The 14892-nt window shown below is 34.7% G+C and overlaps 1 protein-coding gene across 1 annotated transcript in view; it reads left to right on the top strand.

Annotated features, from left to right (window-relative positions):
• DACH2 (dachshund family transcription factor 2) overlaps positions 1-14892 on the top strand; it is a 933902-nt gene that overhangs the window by 587766 nt on the left and 331244 nt on the right. The window contains exon 5 of the mRNA XM_061137595.1: positions 13961-14119. Coding sequence (XP_060993578.1) covers positions 13961-14119 — 159 coding nt within the window. The remainder of the gene's footprint in view (positions 1-13960; positions 14120-14892) is intronic.

Genomic DNA, 14892 nt, shown 5'->3' with positions numbered 1-14892 from the left:
CTCCTCCTGCCCTCAATCTTTCCCAGAATCAGGGTCTTTTCCAGTGAGTCAGCTTTTTGTATCAGGTGTCCAGAGTATTGGAGTTTCAACCTCAGAGTCAGTCCTTCCAATGAATTATTCAGGGTTGATTTCCTTTAGGATTGACTGGTTTGATCTCCTTGCAGTCCAAGGTCACATCAGAGACAAAAATGTTCTGTACTAGCCATAGAACACAGTTTATATGAAATTGCAGGATTTTTTAAAATTTGGCTCCAGGAAGTGCAAAGTTACACTAGTATAAATACAAGGACAATTAAAACACCTGTGGGATTCACAGGAGAGAAATTAAGAAAAGTTTATCATTTGAAATTACAAACTAATAGCAGACAAAATCTCATTTTCTTCCTGTCTTCAGCAGAATACCTCTCAACCAGAGTCTTTTTCAAGTTATATAGACTAACAGCTTGCAAGAATTTCTCTGACCCTGTCATCACACTCAGCAGGTCTTTACAGGCAAGCACTGTGCTGTCAATACATATGATTTAATTCTGTATTTATCTGAACTAATCTTTGAAACTCAATAATGTGATGTTCATATTTTGGCCACTGTGCTTTGAAATAACACACAGTGAATATGTAAATCTTGTAGCATTTTAATTTAGAAACAAATGTACTGGGACTTTGAGTTTCACATTTACTTAGTGAAACATGTTGGCCTAATTCTTAGAACGAGTCAGGTGCAATTTATTTGGGTAAGCCAGAGGTGAATACTTAATTTTTAATTAATAAGTATACTTTTAAGCAACAGTTTCCCATTAAACCCAGATATAAACTTTGGGGCTTGACTTCACATCCTTTAGAATGATGATGTTGATTAAAATGTAAAGCTGTTTTAATTTCATAATTAGAGTGATGCTGATGCATTGATTCAACAGTTATGGAGCATACCTGTCCATATTAACTCGTCTATACTGTTGTTCATTATATGTAAACTTGGTTGTCATGGAATCAAGGTATTCCTTTCTTGCTTTCTGCATACTGCTGTGTTGTTTCCCCCTACTTTTCTAATTGTCCTTCCTGAAACTCCACCTTCTTTATTTTCATTTTTGATAGCTTATTTTGGCAGCAGTGACAAAGGTCACTTGGAGAAGAAGATCCAACAGGATCTTCAGGTAGGAAAGCCAGCTAAGTGATTCAAGATTAGTGAGAGTAACAAGGGTCCAAACGAAGGTGGTGGCAATGGAAAGGAAACAAATGCAAGGCCAAGTGCAGAGACTTGTCCACTTTAACAGGAAGCAAAGAGATAGAGAGATATCAGTGATACTTATTAGATAGAGATCTTTGAGGATAAAGATCTGTATTCTGTATTCTGAGTACTTGAAAATGGTACCTGATACATATTGGGAACTCAAAACGTTCCAGATAAAACAATTAAATTATGCTACTACCAGATATATAGAGTAAAGGGACAAAATCTTTTTCATTGAATAAGGGTCAATTTAGTATTGCATATGGTGAACTGAGAGGCTTGCCTGGTGACTTAGATGGTAAAGAATTTGCCTGCAATGGAAGTGACCCAGGTTCAATCCTTCCTGGGTTGGAAAGATCCCCTGGAGAAGAGAATGGCTACCCAATCCAGAATTCTTGCCTAGAGAATTTCATGGACAGAGGAGCCTAACCTGGCAAGCTACAGTCCGTGGGGTTGCAAAGAATTGGACACGACTGAGCGACTAACACTTCCCCTTTTCACTCTCATGGTGAACTAAAGATGCTGTGGATACCTCTGTGTATTTGTTTTACACAAACTGCTGACTCCTTATACTCTAGAATGGTGCTATCTAATATAACTTTCTGCAGCAAAGGAAATAATCAATACCTGCACCTTCCAATATGGTAGTCACTAGTTACATGTGGCTTTTGAACATTTTAAATGTGACTTAGTACAACTGAGAAGCTGAATTTTTTATTTTATTTCATTTAAATTTATTAAAATTAAAATTTAAATAGCCTCATGTGAAGACTGGCTACTATATTGAAGACTACAGTCCTAGAGATCTGAACCACAATTTTTTACCTCTGAGGAAACTTGAAACTCATAGCCTATAGCCCCAGGACGTGGTTGTTCTTATAGACAATATTTCAAATCATATAGAAAACAAGCTGATTTAGAGACCTCTTCAACATTTTTGAATAGTTACTTGTTATATTCTATAAATATCATTTGAAAGTCCAGAAACGGTGCATATTTTGCATTGCCAATCTAGACCAATCTAGGAAATTGCTAAATGTTCACTTTTGTGAAGCATGTAAGAAAACCAGATAAAAGCATAATAACAAAATATGTATATTATAGCAGGTCTGCACACATACTCCTAGCTTTCCATTGATATATTGGTACTTTTTTAAATTGAGGAATAATTGATGTATAGCATCCCTTCGACTGCAAGGAGATCCAAACAGTCCATCCTAAAGGAGATCAGTCCTGGGTGTTCATTGGAAGGACTGATGCTGAAGCTGAAACTCCAATACTTTGGCCACCTCATGCGAAGAGTTGACTCTTTGGAAAAGACCCTGATCCTGGGAGGGATTGGGGGCAGGAGGAGAAGTGGACGACAGAGGATGAAATGGCTGGATGGCATCTCCAACTCGATGGACATGAGTTTGAGTAAACTCCGGGAGTTGATGATGGAGAGGGAGTCCTGGCTTGCTGCGATTCATGGGGTCACAAAGAGTCGGACACGGCTGAGCGACTGAAGTGAACTGAACTGAGCATTATATTAGTTTCAGGTATACACATTAATAATTTGATATTTGCATGCACTGCAGAATGTTCACCACAATAAGTCTAGATACCATCCATCACCATTCAAAGCTACAACTTTTTTTTTGAGAACTTTTACTCTGTGAGCAACTTTCTAATATGCAATAAATTATTATTGACTAGAGTCACCATGCTGTACATTACATTCCCATGACTTATTTATTTTATAACTCGAAGTTTGTACCTCTTGAACCCCTTCACCCTGCTTCCTAAGCCCTCCTGTCTAACAGCCACTAACCTATTCTCTGTATATATAACTTTTATTTTGTTTTTCTGTTGTTCACTTGTTTTGTTTTGTAGTTTCCATATATAAGTTAAATTATATGGTATTTATCTCTTTCTGCATGACATAAGACCCTCTAGATCCATCTGTGTTGTTGCAAATGGTAATATTTCATTTTTTCTGGCTGATATTCCATTGTACATGTATACCAATCTTCTTTATCCATTAATCTAAAAATGGACATTAAGGTTGTTTCCTATCTTGGCTATTGTAAGTAATGCTTCAATGAACAGAAGAGTGTATGTATCTTTTCAAATTGATGTTTTTGTTGTCTTCAGATAAATATCCATAAATGGAATTGCTAAATCATATGGTAGTTCTATTTCTAATTTTTTGAGGAACCTCTATACTGTTATCCATACTGGCTACAACAGTTTACATTCCTACCAATTTACCATTCCTACCAATGCATGACAGTTGGCTTTTCTTCACATCCTTACCAACACTTGTTATTTGATATCATTTTGAAAATAACATTTCTGACTGGTGTGATGAGATATCTCATTGTGGTTGTGATTTGCATTTCCCTGATGAATAGTGAAGTTGAACATCTTTTCATGTGTATATTGGCCATCTGTATATTTTCTCTGGAAAAATATCTATTTAGGTCCTCTGGCTATTTTTAATCCAGTTTTTTGTTTCTTTGAGGTTTAGTTTTATGAGTTCTTTGTATATTTTAGATATTAAACACTTATCAGATATACGATTTCCATGTATCCATTCATTAAGTTGCCATTTCATTTATATATATATATATATTTTTTTTTTTTCTTTGCTGCACAGAAGCTTTTTAGTTTGATATAGTCCCATCTGTTTGTCTTTGCTTTTGTTGTCTTTACTTTTGAAGTCAAATCCAAAACATCATCACCAAGACAAATGTCAAAGTGTTACTGTCCATGCTTCCTCCTAGGAGTTTTATAGTTTCAGGTATCACAGTTCACTTTAGTCACTCAGTCCTGTTTGACTCTTTGCGACCTCATGGACTGCAGCATGCCAGGCTTCCCTGTCCATCACTGACTCCTGGAGCTTGCTTAAACTCATGTCCATCAAATTGATGATGCCATCCAACCATCTCATCTTCTGTCATCCCCTTCTCCTCTCAGATATCACATTCATGTCTTTAACCCATCTTGAGTTAATTTTTGTGTAAGCTGTGATAGTCTAATTTTATTCTGTTGAATCAGCTGTCCAGTTTTTCCAGCACTATTTATAGAAGAGACTGTTCTTTCCCAATTGTGTGTTCATGCCTCCTTTGTCATAAATTAATTGATCACATATGCATGGGTTTATTTCTACACTCTTGATTCTGTTCCATTCATCTATGTATCTGCTTTTATGCCAATATCATTTTTTTTTTATTACTGTAGCTTTGCAATATAGTTTGAAATCAGGGTGCATGATACCTCCAACTTTGTTCTTCCTTTTCAAGATTGTTTCAGATATTCAGGGTCTTTTGTGTTTCCATAGAAATTTTAGGATATTTTGGTTCTATTTCTGTTTTTAAAGAGTCATTGATTTTGACAGGGAATGTATTGCATTTGTAGATTGCTTTGAGTAATATGGATATTTTAACAGCGTGGATTCTTCCAGTCCATGAGCACAGAATTTATTTGTGTCTTCTTCAATTTCTTTTATCAGTGTATCAGTTTTCAGTGTAGAGATCATGGTTGATTTTGCTTCCAGCTATCTTATTCTTTTTTCATGCATTTGTAAATGAAATTGTTTACTTACTTTCTCTTTCTCATAGTTATTTGTTAGTGTATAAAAACAAAAAAAAAATAAATTTTTATATATTGATTTTGTGTCCTGAAACTTTACTCATTGTTTTATTAATTCCTGCAGTTTTTCTGTAGAGTCTTTAGAATTTTCTGTATATAAAATCATGTCATCTGCAGACATTGGTAGTTTCACTTTGTCCTTTCTAACTTTGATGTCTTTTATGTCTTTTTCTTGACTAATTGCTCTGGCTGACTTCTACTACTATGTTGAGTTAAAGTGTCTTGGTTCTAATTTTAGAGGAAAAGCTCTGAGCTTTTCAACATTGGGTATGATGTTAGTTGTGGGCTTGACATATATGACCTTTATTATGTTGAAGTACGTTCCCTCTATATGCACTTTGTTAAGAGTTTTTAATCATAAAGGGTTTTGAATTTTGTCAAATGCTTTTTCTGCATCTATTGAGATGATCATATGATTTTTATTCTTCAATTTGTTAATGTGGTATATCACAAGGATTGATTTGTGAATACTGAAACACCTTTGCAACTCTGTGATAAAACCTACTTAATTTTATTGTATGGACCTTTTAATATATTCTTGAATTTAATTTGTTAGTATCTTGTTGAGGATTTTTCATTTATGCTTCTCGTTGATAATGGCTTGTAGTGTGTGTGTGTGTGTGTGTGCGTGTGTGTGTGTGTGGTGTCCTTGTCTGTCTTTGGTATCAGGGTAATGCTGACCTAGTAAAATGAGTATGGAAGCATTTCCTCTTCTTCAGTTTTTAAAAATAATATGAGAAGGATAGGTATTAAATTTCTGAACATTTGGTAGAATTCACTAGTGAAGCTGTGTGGTCCTGGACTTTTGTTTGTTGAAAGATTTTTGATTACTGATTCAACCTCTTTACTAGTAATTACTCTATTCAGATTTTCTATTTTGTCCTGATTCAGTCTTTGATGGCTATATGTTTCTAGGAGTTAATTTCTTTAGCTGGTTCAATTTTTTGGCATATAATTGTTCAAATCAGTACTTTATGTTAATTCACATTTCTCTGGGGCCAATTAAAATTATTTTTAATTTCTGATTTTATTTAAGTTCTCACTCTCTTTATTTTATTATTTTATTTTTTTCTTTTTTTTTTCACTCTCTTTATTAAATAGTGAGTCTAGCTAAATTTTTCAAATTTTCTTTTTGCTGTTCCACTGGCCTGTCTTCCAGATCAATGATTATTTCTTCTGCTTCATCTAGTCTTCTGTAGAACTACTCTTGTGCATTTATTTTTCCAGTTTATTTATTGTATTCTTTAGTTCTGCCACTTCTATTTTGTGCTTTCCTTTATTTTCTGTCTCTTTGTTGAAGCTTTCACTGTCTTCATACATTCTTCTCCTGACTTTGGTGAACATCTTTATGATGATTACATTGAACTCTTTATTACATAATATATGGCTGTTTCTTTAGGATTTTTTTGTGATGTCTTATCTTTTCCTTTTATTGTTGCATATTCCTGCTCCCTCATTTTGCTAGAATCTCTGTTTGTTTCTGTGTATTAGGTGAAACAGCTACATTTCGCAATCTCGAAGCAGTGAACTTGTATAGTATATGAACCTATGAACCTTGATGTTCAACCTTGCTCTAGCTCTTGGTTGTCTTCTCAAATCTTGTGATTGTCTAAGCAGCTTGTTTTATTCTTGATGGGTCTTGGTTATTGAATGTGTGCCAATACTTATCAGTGTTGCAAAGGGAGGAATCTCAGTCAGAACCTAGATTCAGGTTGAGTGGAAGTTAGATTCTCAGGCTGCAACTTTTAAACTATGCAAATATGTAAATTCCTGTGAGTCCCAGTTGTAAATCCTGCTTGCCTCCTCACTAGGTTATCTGGAGGTGTCTCCTGAGTGACAGTTTCAAAAATTGAGGTGAATTGTTTCAGGTGAATACTTGTGCACTCCTTTCTGGGAGCTAACAAGTTGTAGTGAGGCCAAGGAAAACATGAAAAGATGGCATTTCCTAGCCTGTTTCCTGAGAGCTCCTCTTAACCTCTAGAAATGTGCCAAACCTGAAGCCTGCCACTTAGGTTAGTAAATAGATCTTTTCACAGGAAAATTGGGGATGTGTCAGTCTGCTCTGAAGTGTCCTGTAGGTGGTAGCCCACCAAGAACTGTCTCTCCAATTGTTTAAGTCACGTCTATCTCAGCAACACAAATCCCCCTAGCCAAAAGAGCCAGGTGAGCATGGAGCATCCCTTGTGTGGACTCTGTGTGTCTGCTGGCTTTACTAAGGCATAGAGAGAGTTCAGGGCTTGGGCATGTCTGCTGGCTTTAGCTTTAGTGAGGCAGCAGAAAATCACAGAGTCAGGGTGTACCTGCTGGATTTAGCAAGGCATCCAGAGTGTAAAGGGCTGGAGCTTAATAAGCAAGGGCTGGCACCTGTTTTAATAAGTAACTGGGAGAGCACAGGGCAGGGCATGCCCACAGGCTTTAGTGGGACACTGGAAGAGTGCTGTGACTCTGAATCCCAGTTGATGCTACCATGGAAGAGGAACAGTGCAAAAATAGTGCCTGCCAGTATCAGTACTAGTCAGGTAGACGTAGAGTGCAAAAATGGTAACCTCCAATGTCTCTGCTTCTCAAGAGAGTTCCAACAGACCCTTACTCTTTCACCACATGCTTTAAGATTAGCAACTGAATCTCCTTCACATGTAGCTTAAGCTCTATTCAAACTGTTGTTTTTGTGCTGAGTTCCGGGGTAAGTCAGACTGTGAGTGAGTGCTTTAAGAGTAGAATCTCAGTTCCCAACTTCCCTTTGGTTATTCTGCATGTAAACTTAATTGGATTTTAGAGGTAAACAGGTTGAGGGCTCATCTCTTCAGTGTAAGTCTCAATGTTTGGGGAGCTGATGTTGAGTACAAACTCCTACTACTCAGGGAAATCTCCATATTTTTTAGATCACTTCTAATTTACTGGTTTAATTATGACTTTTACTTTTTTAAATTCTAAAAGCTACATGCTGTTTAGATTCATCAAGCAATGTACATTCATTTAAGACTCTAGCTAAACAAAATATCCTATGAATAAGAAAACAAGCTTGACTTAAGTCACATGCTACATAGATTTTTCTTCCTATTTGACTGCTTGCTTTGTGCCTTATGTATATAAGATTACTTGAAACATGATTAATTTAGACCCATATTTCAAATAATCTGAATTATATGTTTTGTTGTAGGTATAAAACTTTGAAACTAAGGGTAGCTTGTTATAAATGTTCAGATTTTTTGATACCTGGTGTGCTGTTATCCGTGGGGTTGCATGATTGAGCGACTGAATAGCCAGAGCATACTGTTACATTTAATAATTAATTTATATTTTCTAACAAGTAACTTTTATATTTTTGCTTTCCAATTTATAATAGCAACTCCTACTATATTATCCCTTTAAACTTCAAGACACATCCAATGTTAGTCAGAAGACAGAGATCCTTTTAAAGTATAAATTCCTTATAGATATCTCACTTAAATCTAGTAGTCTTAAAAACTCAAACCCACAGTATGCATTTATAGAGGATTACACACCCTAAGAGGGAAAATGATCAATGATTGCTAAATTATTCTGGTACTCTTCACTGTGATTTCTGTCAATGTTTTATCAGCTTCTTTCATTCATTCTTAAGTGCAAAGCACCTTAAGTGAAGACCCGTAGTCTGGTAAAATGAGAGTGTTAAGGTTAAGAATGATGTTTTGTAAAGGTCTTTAGGGCCTTACTGCTGGATTTCCTTTATACTCATTTGAAATAAGTTGAGGGTTATGGCTTGTAGGCCTGTGTTAATTTGTTTGAAATATACACTATTTTCCATTACTTTTCATGAATCTGACCACAGATAGCATTTAGTTATTGTGTCAAAAAAACAGGGTTGAAAGAATACCAGTTAGGCAAAATTTTGGTGATTTAAAATACTTCCTTGGGCCCTACTCATGTTCATTCTCCTTGTAAAATTTATTATTTTTAAGTAAATGGATATAAAAATCTGTCCATCTCTGAAATGTTATGTATCTATCACAAAGTCTTCATGATTCAGAAGTCTCCTTCTTCTGGCCACTTCTCCCACAAAGAAAAAGCAGCAAAAATAAACAATCCTCTGGGAACCCTAACATTTTACAATGGGTCTTGAAAGAAAAAATAAATTGCAACTTAAGAGTTTTTAACTGTGGCAACAAAAGTTTGTCAAATTAATATCCCCTCATTGTTTGTCACTTAATTATTCTTACATTGATTTTAATTAATAATAACTTTCTACTAAGTGGAAAAATTGTGACCATATTAATTAGTTAAGTATAGTATTAATGTAGTGACAGTCCCTATCCTGCTTATTTCCTAGTTTTAGTTTCTCTAAACATTGAGCTGAAGTAGTGATAATTAGATGATATGGAAAAGCTTAAGTCATTTATTCAATTCTTAAGAATTTTCTGTGTTTTATACATTATCTTTCTCTACTGTGGACTGTGCTGTATTAGTTTTATACCTGATATGAAGTTCCTTGAAGTAAAGGTGAAGCCTTTGATGAGACTTCTCTGTTTGCCTTAACCTACTGTATGCTTTGTTTCTTAGACTTGCCTTGTTGAAATGTTATCCAGTTTTTATTCTCTTTACTAGAGGGATTCCTTCATAAAGCTAATATTATCTGAGTCAGTAAACAGTACATAATCTAGGATTACTGCTTGAATTGTATGCATCCAAAATTCATATGTTGAAGGCACCCAGTACTTCAGAATGTGCCCATATATGGAAATAACATCTTTAAAATGGTTATTATGTTAAAATGAAACTCTTAGAGTGTCCCCTTATCCAATCTGAATGGTATCCTTATAAGAAGATGAAATTTGAACACACAGAAGAAAGACCATCTAAAGGAGAAGAGAAGCCTCAGGAGAAACCAAATCTACTGACACCTTGATTTTGGACTTCTAGCCTCTAGAACTCTAATAAAAATAATTTTGGTTGTTTAATTTATGCATTCTATGGTGCATCTTAGTTCATTTGGTCTGCTATAACAGAAATGCCATGGAGTTGGTGACTTACAAACAACAGGAATTTATTTCCTACAATTCTGGAGACTGGAAGACCAAGATCAATATAATGGCCCTTTTAGCATCTGATGAGGACCCAGTTCCTAGTTCACAGAGAACCATATTATTGCTGTGTCGTCACATGGTATAAGGAGACTCAGAAATTCTTTGGGATTTCCTTTATAAAGACACTTACCCCATTCATGATCTCATCACCTCCTAAAGGACCCATTGTAAAATGCCATCGCATCAGGAATATGTACTTAATATATGAATTTTGGGGGTCACAAACATTCAATCTATAGTATATATTTTGTTTTGGCAGCCTTAGCAAACATATATATATAATATATATATATTATATATATTATATATATATATTATATACATATATATAATATGTATGTATGTATATGTACATATATGTACACATGTATATATTAGATAGAAAGAAAAAAGAAGATGACTATCCAAGCCTGTCACATAATAGTAACAAAAAAGGTTGACTCTAGATTAGATTGGTAAAAAGATTTTGTTAACTTTAAGTTCAGTGGATGTTATTACAGATTGGCACAAAGGCATAGGGAAATATAAAGTTTGAGGCTACCAAAGCCTGAATACTTAGTCATAAGTCAATTTGTATAGACTTTAAAATGGTAAGTGTTTTAGGTCAAAAGACAAAAATGTGTCCAGAGCTTCTTATGCAAACATCAAGGATGTCCCATACTCTGCTCTCACTCACTTTATATATAGTTACCTTAAGAATGCAGGATCATTTCATATATTTATACTTGGGAAAGATGGGCATACCTGGTAACCAGCCTCCCTGTATTATTTTTAACACAGTAGTTAAAAAGATGAGAGTTGTTGGGAAAAGTTCATCTAAAGCTCTCATCAAAGCAGATACCAAAACACCTGGAATATTTTTGTACAGTTTAAAAATCATTTATATTCAAGTTATTTGGAATATATAATATATAAAATATTAAAATAATACCTAATGTACATTTGTTATTGAAAATTGACTAAAGGATTTTCACTTTATAAAATAAATATTGACAGTCTCAGTCCTAGTATTGTTATATGCTGTTGCTGTTGTGATGGCACAATACCATGTTAATATCAAAGGTATAATATTAGTGTCTTCTAAATGTATCTCTCTTTTTCAATGTATTGTTCATCATTTTACAAATTACAGTTCTGTAATGGTGAGGTAATCCATATTTTGGACATAGCGCTAAAATGATGAAGTGGTTCTGTTTTTTGCTCAGCAATTGATCTTTCAAAATTTTGCATTTTCTGGTATTAATCATGTTTATTGGCCCAATGTTACTATAAAGAATCTCAGTGTTGCAATGTGGTTACTTTCATCATTTATTAAGATACTATCCTCATTCTCCTCCACCATTTCTGTTCACTACAGCACAACAATATCATATTGATTTTAATTGGAATTTCAAATTTGTGAATGCTAAATTATGTCAGTGCACCAACCATGAAATATCTCACTGCTATATTAATGCATATATATGGAATTTAGAAAGATGGTAACAATGACCCTATATGCGAGACAGCAAAAGAGACCCAGATGTAAAGAACAGAATTTTGAACTCTGTGGGAGAAGGCAAGGGTGGGATGACTTGAGAGAATAGCATTGAAACATGTATATTACCATATGTGAAATAGATGGCCAGTCCAGGTTTGATGCATGAGACAGGGTGCTCAGGGCTGGTGCACTGGAATAACCCTGAGAGATGGGGTGGGTAGAGAAGTGGGAGGGGGTTTCAGGATGGGTAACACATGTACACCCATGGCTGATTCATGTCGATGTATGGCAAAAATCACTACAATATTGTAAAGTAATTAGCCTCCAATTAAAATAAATTTAATAGTAATAAAAAAGTAATACCTCACTGCTCTTAGGCAGTGACTATACAACAGCAAACATCTGGATGAAAGAGAAACCAACTGGAGTAATCATAAGTGTGATGCATGTTTTCATACTAAACCTTAACATGATCAAGGGAATGGTTTCTGGTCCTTTAAGCCAGTCTATCAAATTCAACCAAATTTCCTACCTTTTAAGCTTCCATGCATATTAACTGAATGGCTTAAATCAAACTGAACAATTAGCTACTTAAATCAGAAACTGAACAATTAGCTACTTATATCTTCCCCATTTGATTTGAAAAACTTTGTCTTTATAATCATGACTTGGTACCTCTCAGCCTTTATATATGCTGGTGGAGAATCTGGTATTTCCTTCTCTGGAACTTAATTAGTTGGAGGTTAGCCAAGACTACCACTTTTGGAATAAAAATTGACTTTGGACTCAAGAGGGCTTCAAAGAGTCCTGCAAAAGCGATTGAATCCCAGATCTGGGGAAAGAGTAAATGGATAGGTAGAATAGTTGAAAAACAAAACAAAACAAAAAATGAACAAAAACCTCTCAGAGATTTAGCAGTTTACTTAAATAAATTTAGAATCTTCAGGGAGAACCCCAATTTGCCTTGAAAACATTTCCCTAAAATGTGTGAAACTCTAAAAGCTATTTTTTACAAATTTGATACTAGAAAGAAGAAGTATAAAATAAATAATATTTTATAAATAAAAAAACATTCATTTCCTTTGACCCAGAAATCCCACTCTAGGACGTTGTTTGAGTCTAAGAAAATATTCAAATGAATGCTCTTATTATAATAGTGACAAATTTAAAAGAAAACCCAATTTTTAATAAATTCTATTACATTAACTCGGTAGACTACTATATAGCCATTATACTTTTAAAATATAATACCTGAAGCAAAATGGCAAAGATGTTTGAGGGAACTCAAAGAAGTGAAAAAGTTACAATGTTTAATGTTAGGGATGTGAGCACCTTGATTTCTTTTTCCTTTTCTTCTTAGACCAGTAGGTGCAAGATTTCCAGGCCTAACTTTCTCCACACAACAGGGTGTATTTTTTGGGCAGCAGATGGGACAGAGTCAGCCAAGTAGAGATCCTAATGTCACAATTCTGGTATGGGAATAGGAGCAGAAGTGCGGAACTCTCAAGTAATGAAACACATCAAGTGAATCAATAGGGCTGCCTATACAACCACCTTGTTTTCTAAAGCCAGATTGTCTGCTATTGCAGTGATTGTAATTCAATCCCTGACCAGTCTGTTTAAAGTATTCCTCTTAAAAGGACACCCTGGCATATACACCATGGAATATTACTCAGCCGTTAAAAAGAATTCATTTGAATCAGTCCTAATGAGATGGATGAAACTGGAGCCCATTATACAGAGTGAAGTAAGCCAGAAAGATAAAGAACATTACAGCATACTAACACATATATATGGAATTTAGAAAGATGGTAACGATAACCCTATATGCAAAACAGAATTTTTGTTTCTTATATGCTTTTAAGCAATGATTCTGTCCCACAACATGCTAAGTGCCAGATGTAATAGCTATGCCACTATAATTTATTATGATAATATAGTAGTCTGCATTTATGCATACTTTATTTCACTCTATAGCGTGGATGATCAAAGTAAAGCACAATTTCAAGTTGAGAGCCGTGGTTTTATGTTTTATCCAGTTTATTTTGCATAAAAGTCTGCTGTGTATGAAGAGATTAGCTTTTTGAGGACTGTATCTCAGAACAAAATAACTGATCATTTTGTTTCTTACCATATATTTTTTTGCATGTCATCATGCTCTTATAAATGTGTTCTTTTTGAGTGAATAGCAACTGCTTTTCATTAAGATATAGTGCATGTATGTTAGAGGGTTGCAGGAGGAGGCAGTAGTGTTCAGTTAATGGCCTTCAACATATACATGCTTTCTAAAGTTATTCGTTATATTTCCAGACTTGTTTAGACTACCTGTAAGGCAAATGAGCCTATATTATTAGTGAGAGTTGTCTAGTCTTCCCAGAGTCAACTTAAATCCAAGGCTATTGAAAGTTTTGAAACCATGATAAAAATGAGTCACTTTTATTTAGTAATAATTTTCTATGGTGTAATATTAATAATTACAATCTTACAAAGGGAGTTTATAAGTCCTTCTCTTAGAAAGTTGTCAACTTGGAATCTATTTATATGAATGTTTTTCAGGTGGAAGTGAATCCTCCTGGGATAAGGATAAGATGCAGTCTCCTCTTATTGCTCCTGGACCCCAACATGGAATTGCTCATGCATCCCTGGCTGGCCAGCCAGGCATTGGAGGTGCTCCTACCCTCAATCCACTGCAGCAGAACCACCTGCTGACCAATAGTATGTATACTGTCCTCCCAGAATTTGGTAAGAAAAATACCACCCAAGACCCACTGGACAACTTGGGATATCAGGGATAATTTATTTCTCTTTAATAAGATTTAACAATTTGAAGTTAGGAGGTATATAGAGAGGGATTCATTTGACAAGGTGAGGTTTTTAAAGGAGAAATAGATTGAGTGGCCATGTAGCAGAGTAGAGGTACATAGGAGGCTATGTAACAGAGTAATTAAGAATTCTGGCTATAGTCACATAAACTTGGGTTTGAATTCTACATCTTTTGAATCCCGTATCACTGTTTGGATTTGAAGAAGTCAGATAACTTTTTCAAGTCTCAGTTTCCACAACTGCAAAATAGGAATACAAATATACCCAATCATTAAGGCTATTGAGAGGGCTAAAAATAATAAAGGAAAAAACTGTTAGCAGTGACTTGCATATAGTAAGTACTTATTATTCAGTAGTCAAACTACAGCTGAATTATACAAATTCATGTTTAGAGATGTTTTTAGAAACTTCGAAGGCTCAGAAATCTTTAGAAAAGCAGGCCTTATATAAGTTACTTGGACAAACTCTTACTTTTCCTACAGACAGGAAATATAACAGAAAAGTTTCATTATTCCTTTCTCTAAGACTTTCAGTCTCTCACTAGAATGAAGAAAACAGAGGAATTCTGAGAAACTTTAACATAATCTAAATTGTAATTAAATTCATCAGTTATTAATGATATAAAATAAGTTATAGTGTCATCCTTCAAGGAGATTATAATCTAA

This window comes from Dama dama, chromosome X (genome assembly GCF_033118175.1).
Source record: "Dama dama isolate Ldn47 chromosome X, ASM3311817v1, whole genome shotgun sequence".
Taxonomy (NCBI): Eukaryota; Metazoa; Chordata; class Mammalia; order Artiodactyla; family Cervidae; genus Dama; species Dama dama.
The sequence above is the reverse complement of the archived record's forward strand: the minus strand, read 5'-3'. Positions and strand labels throughout refer to the sequence as shown.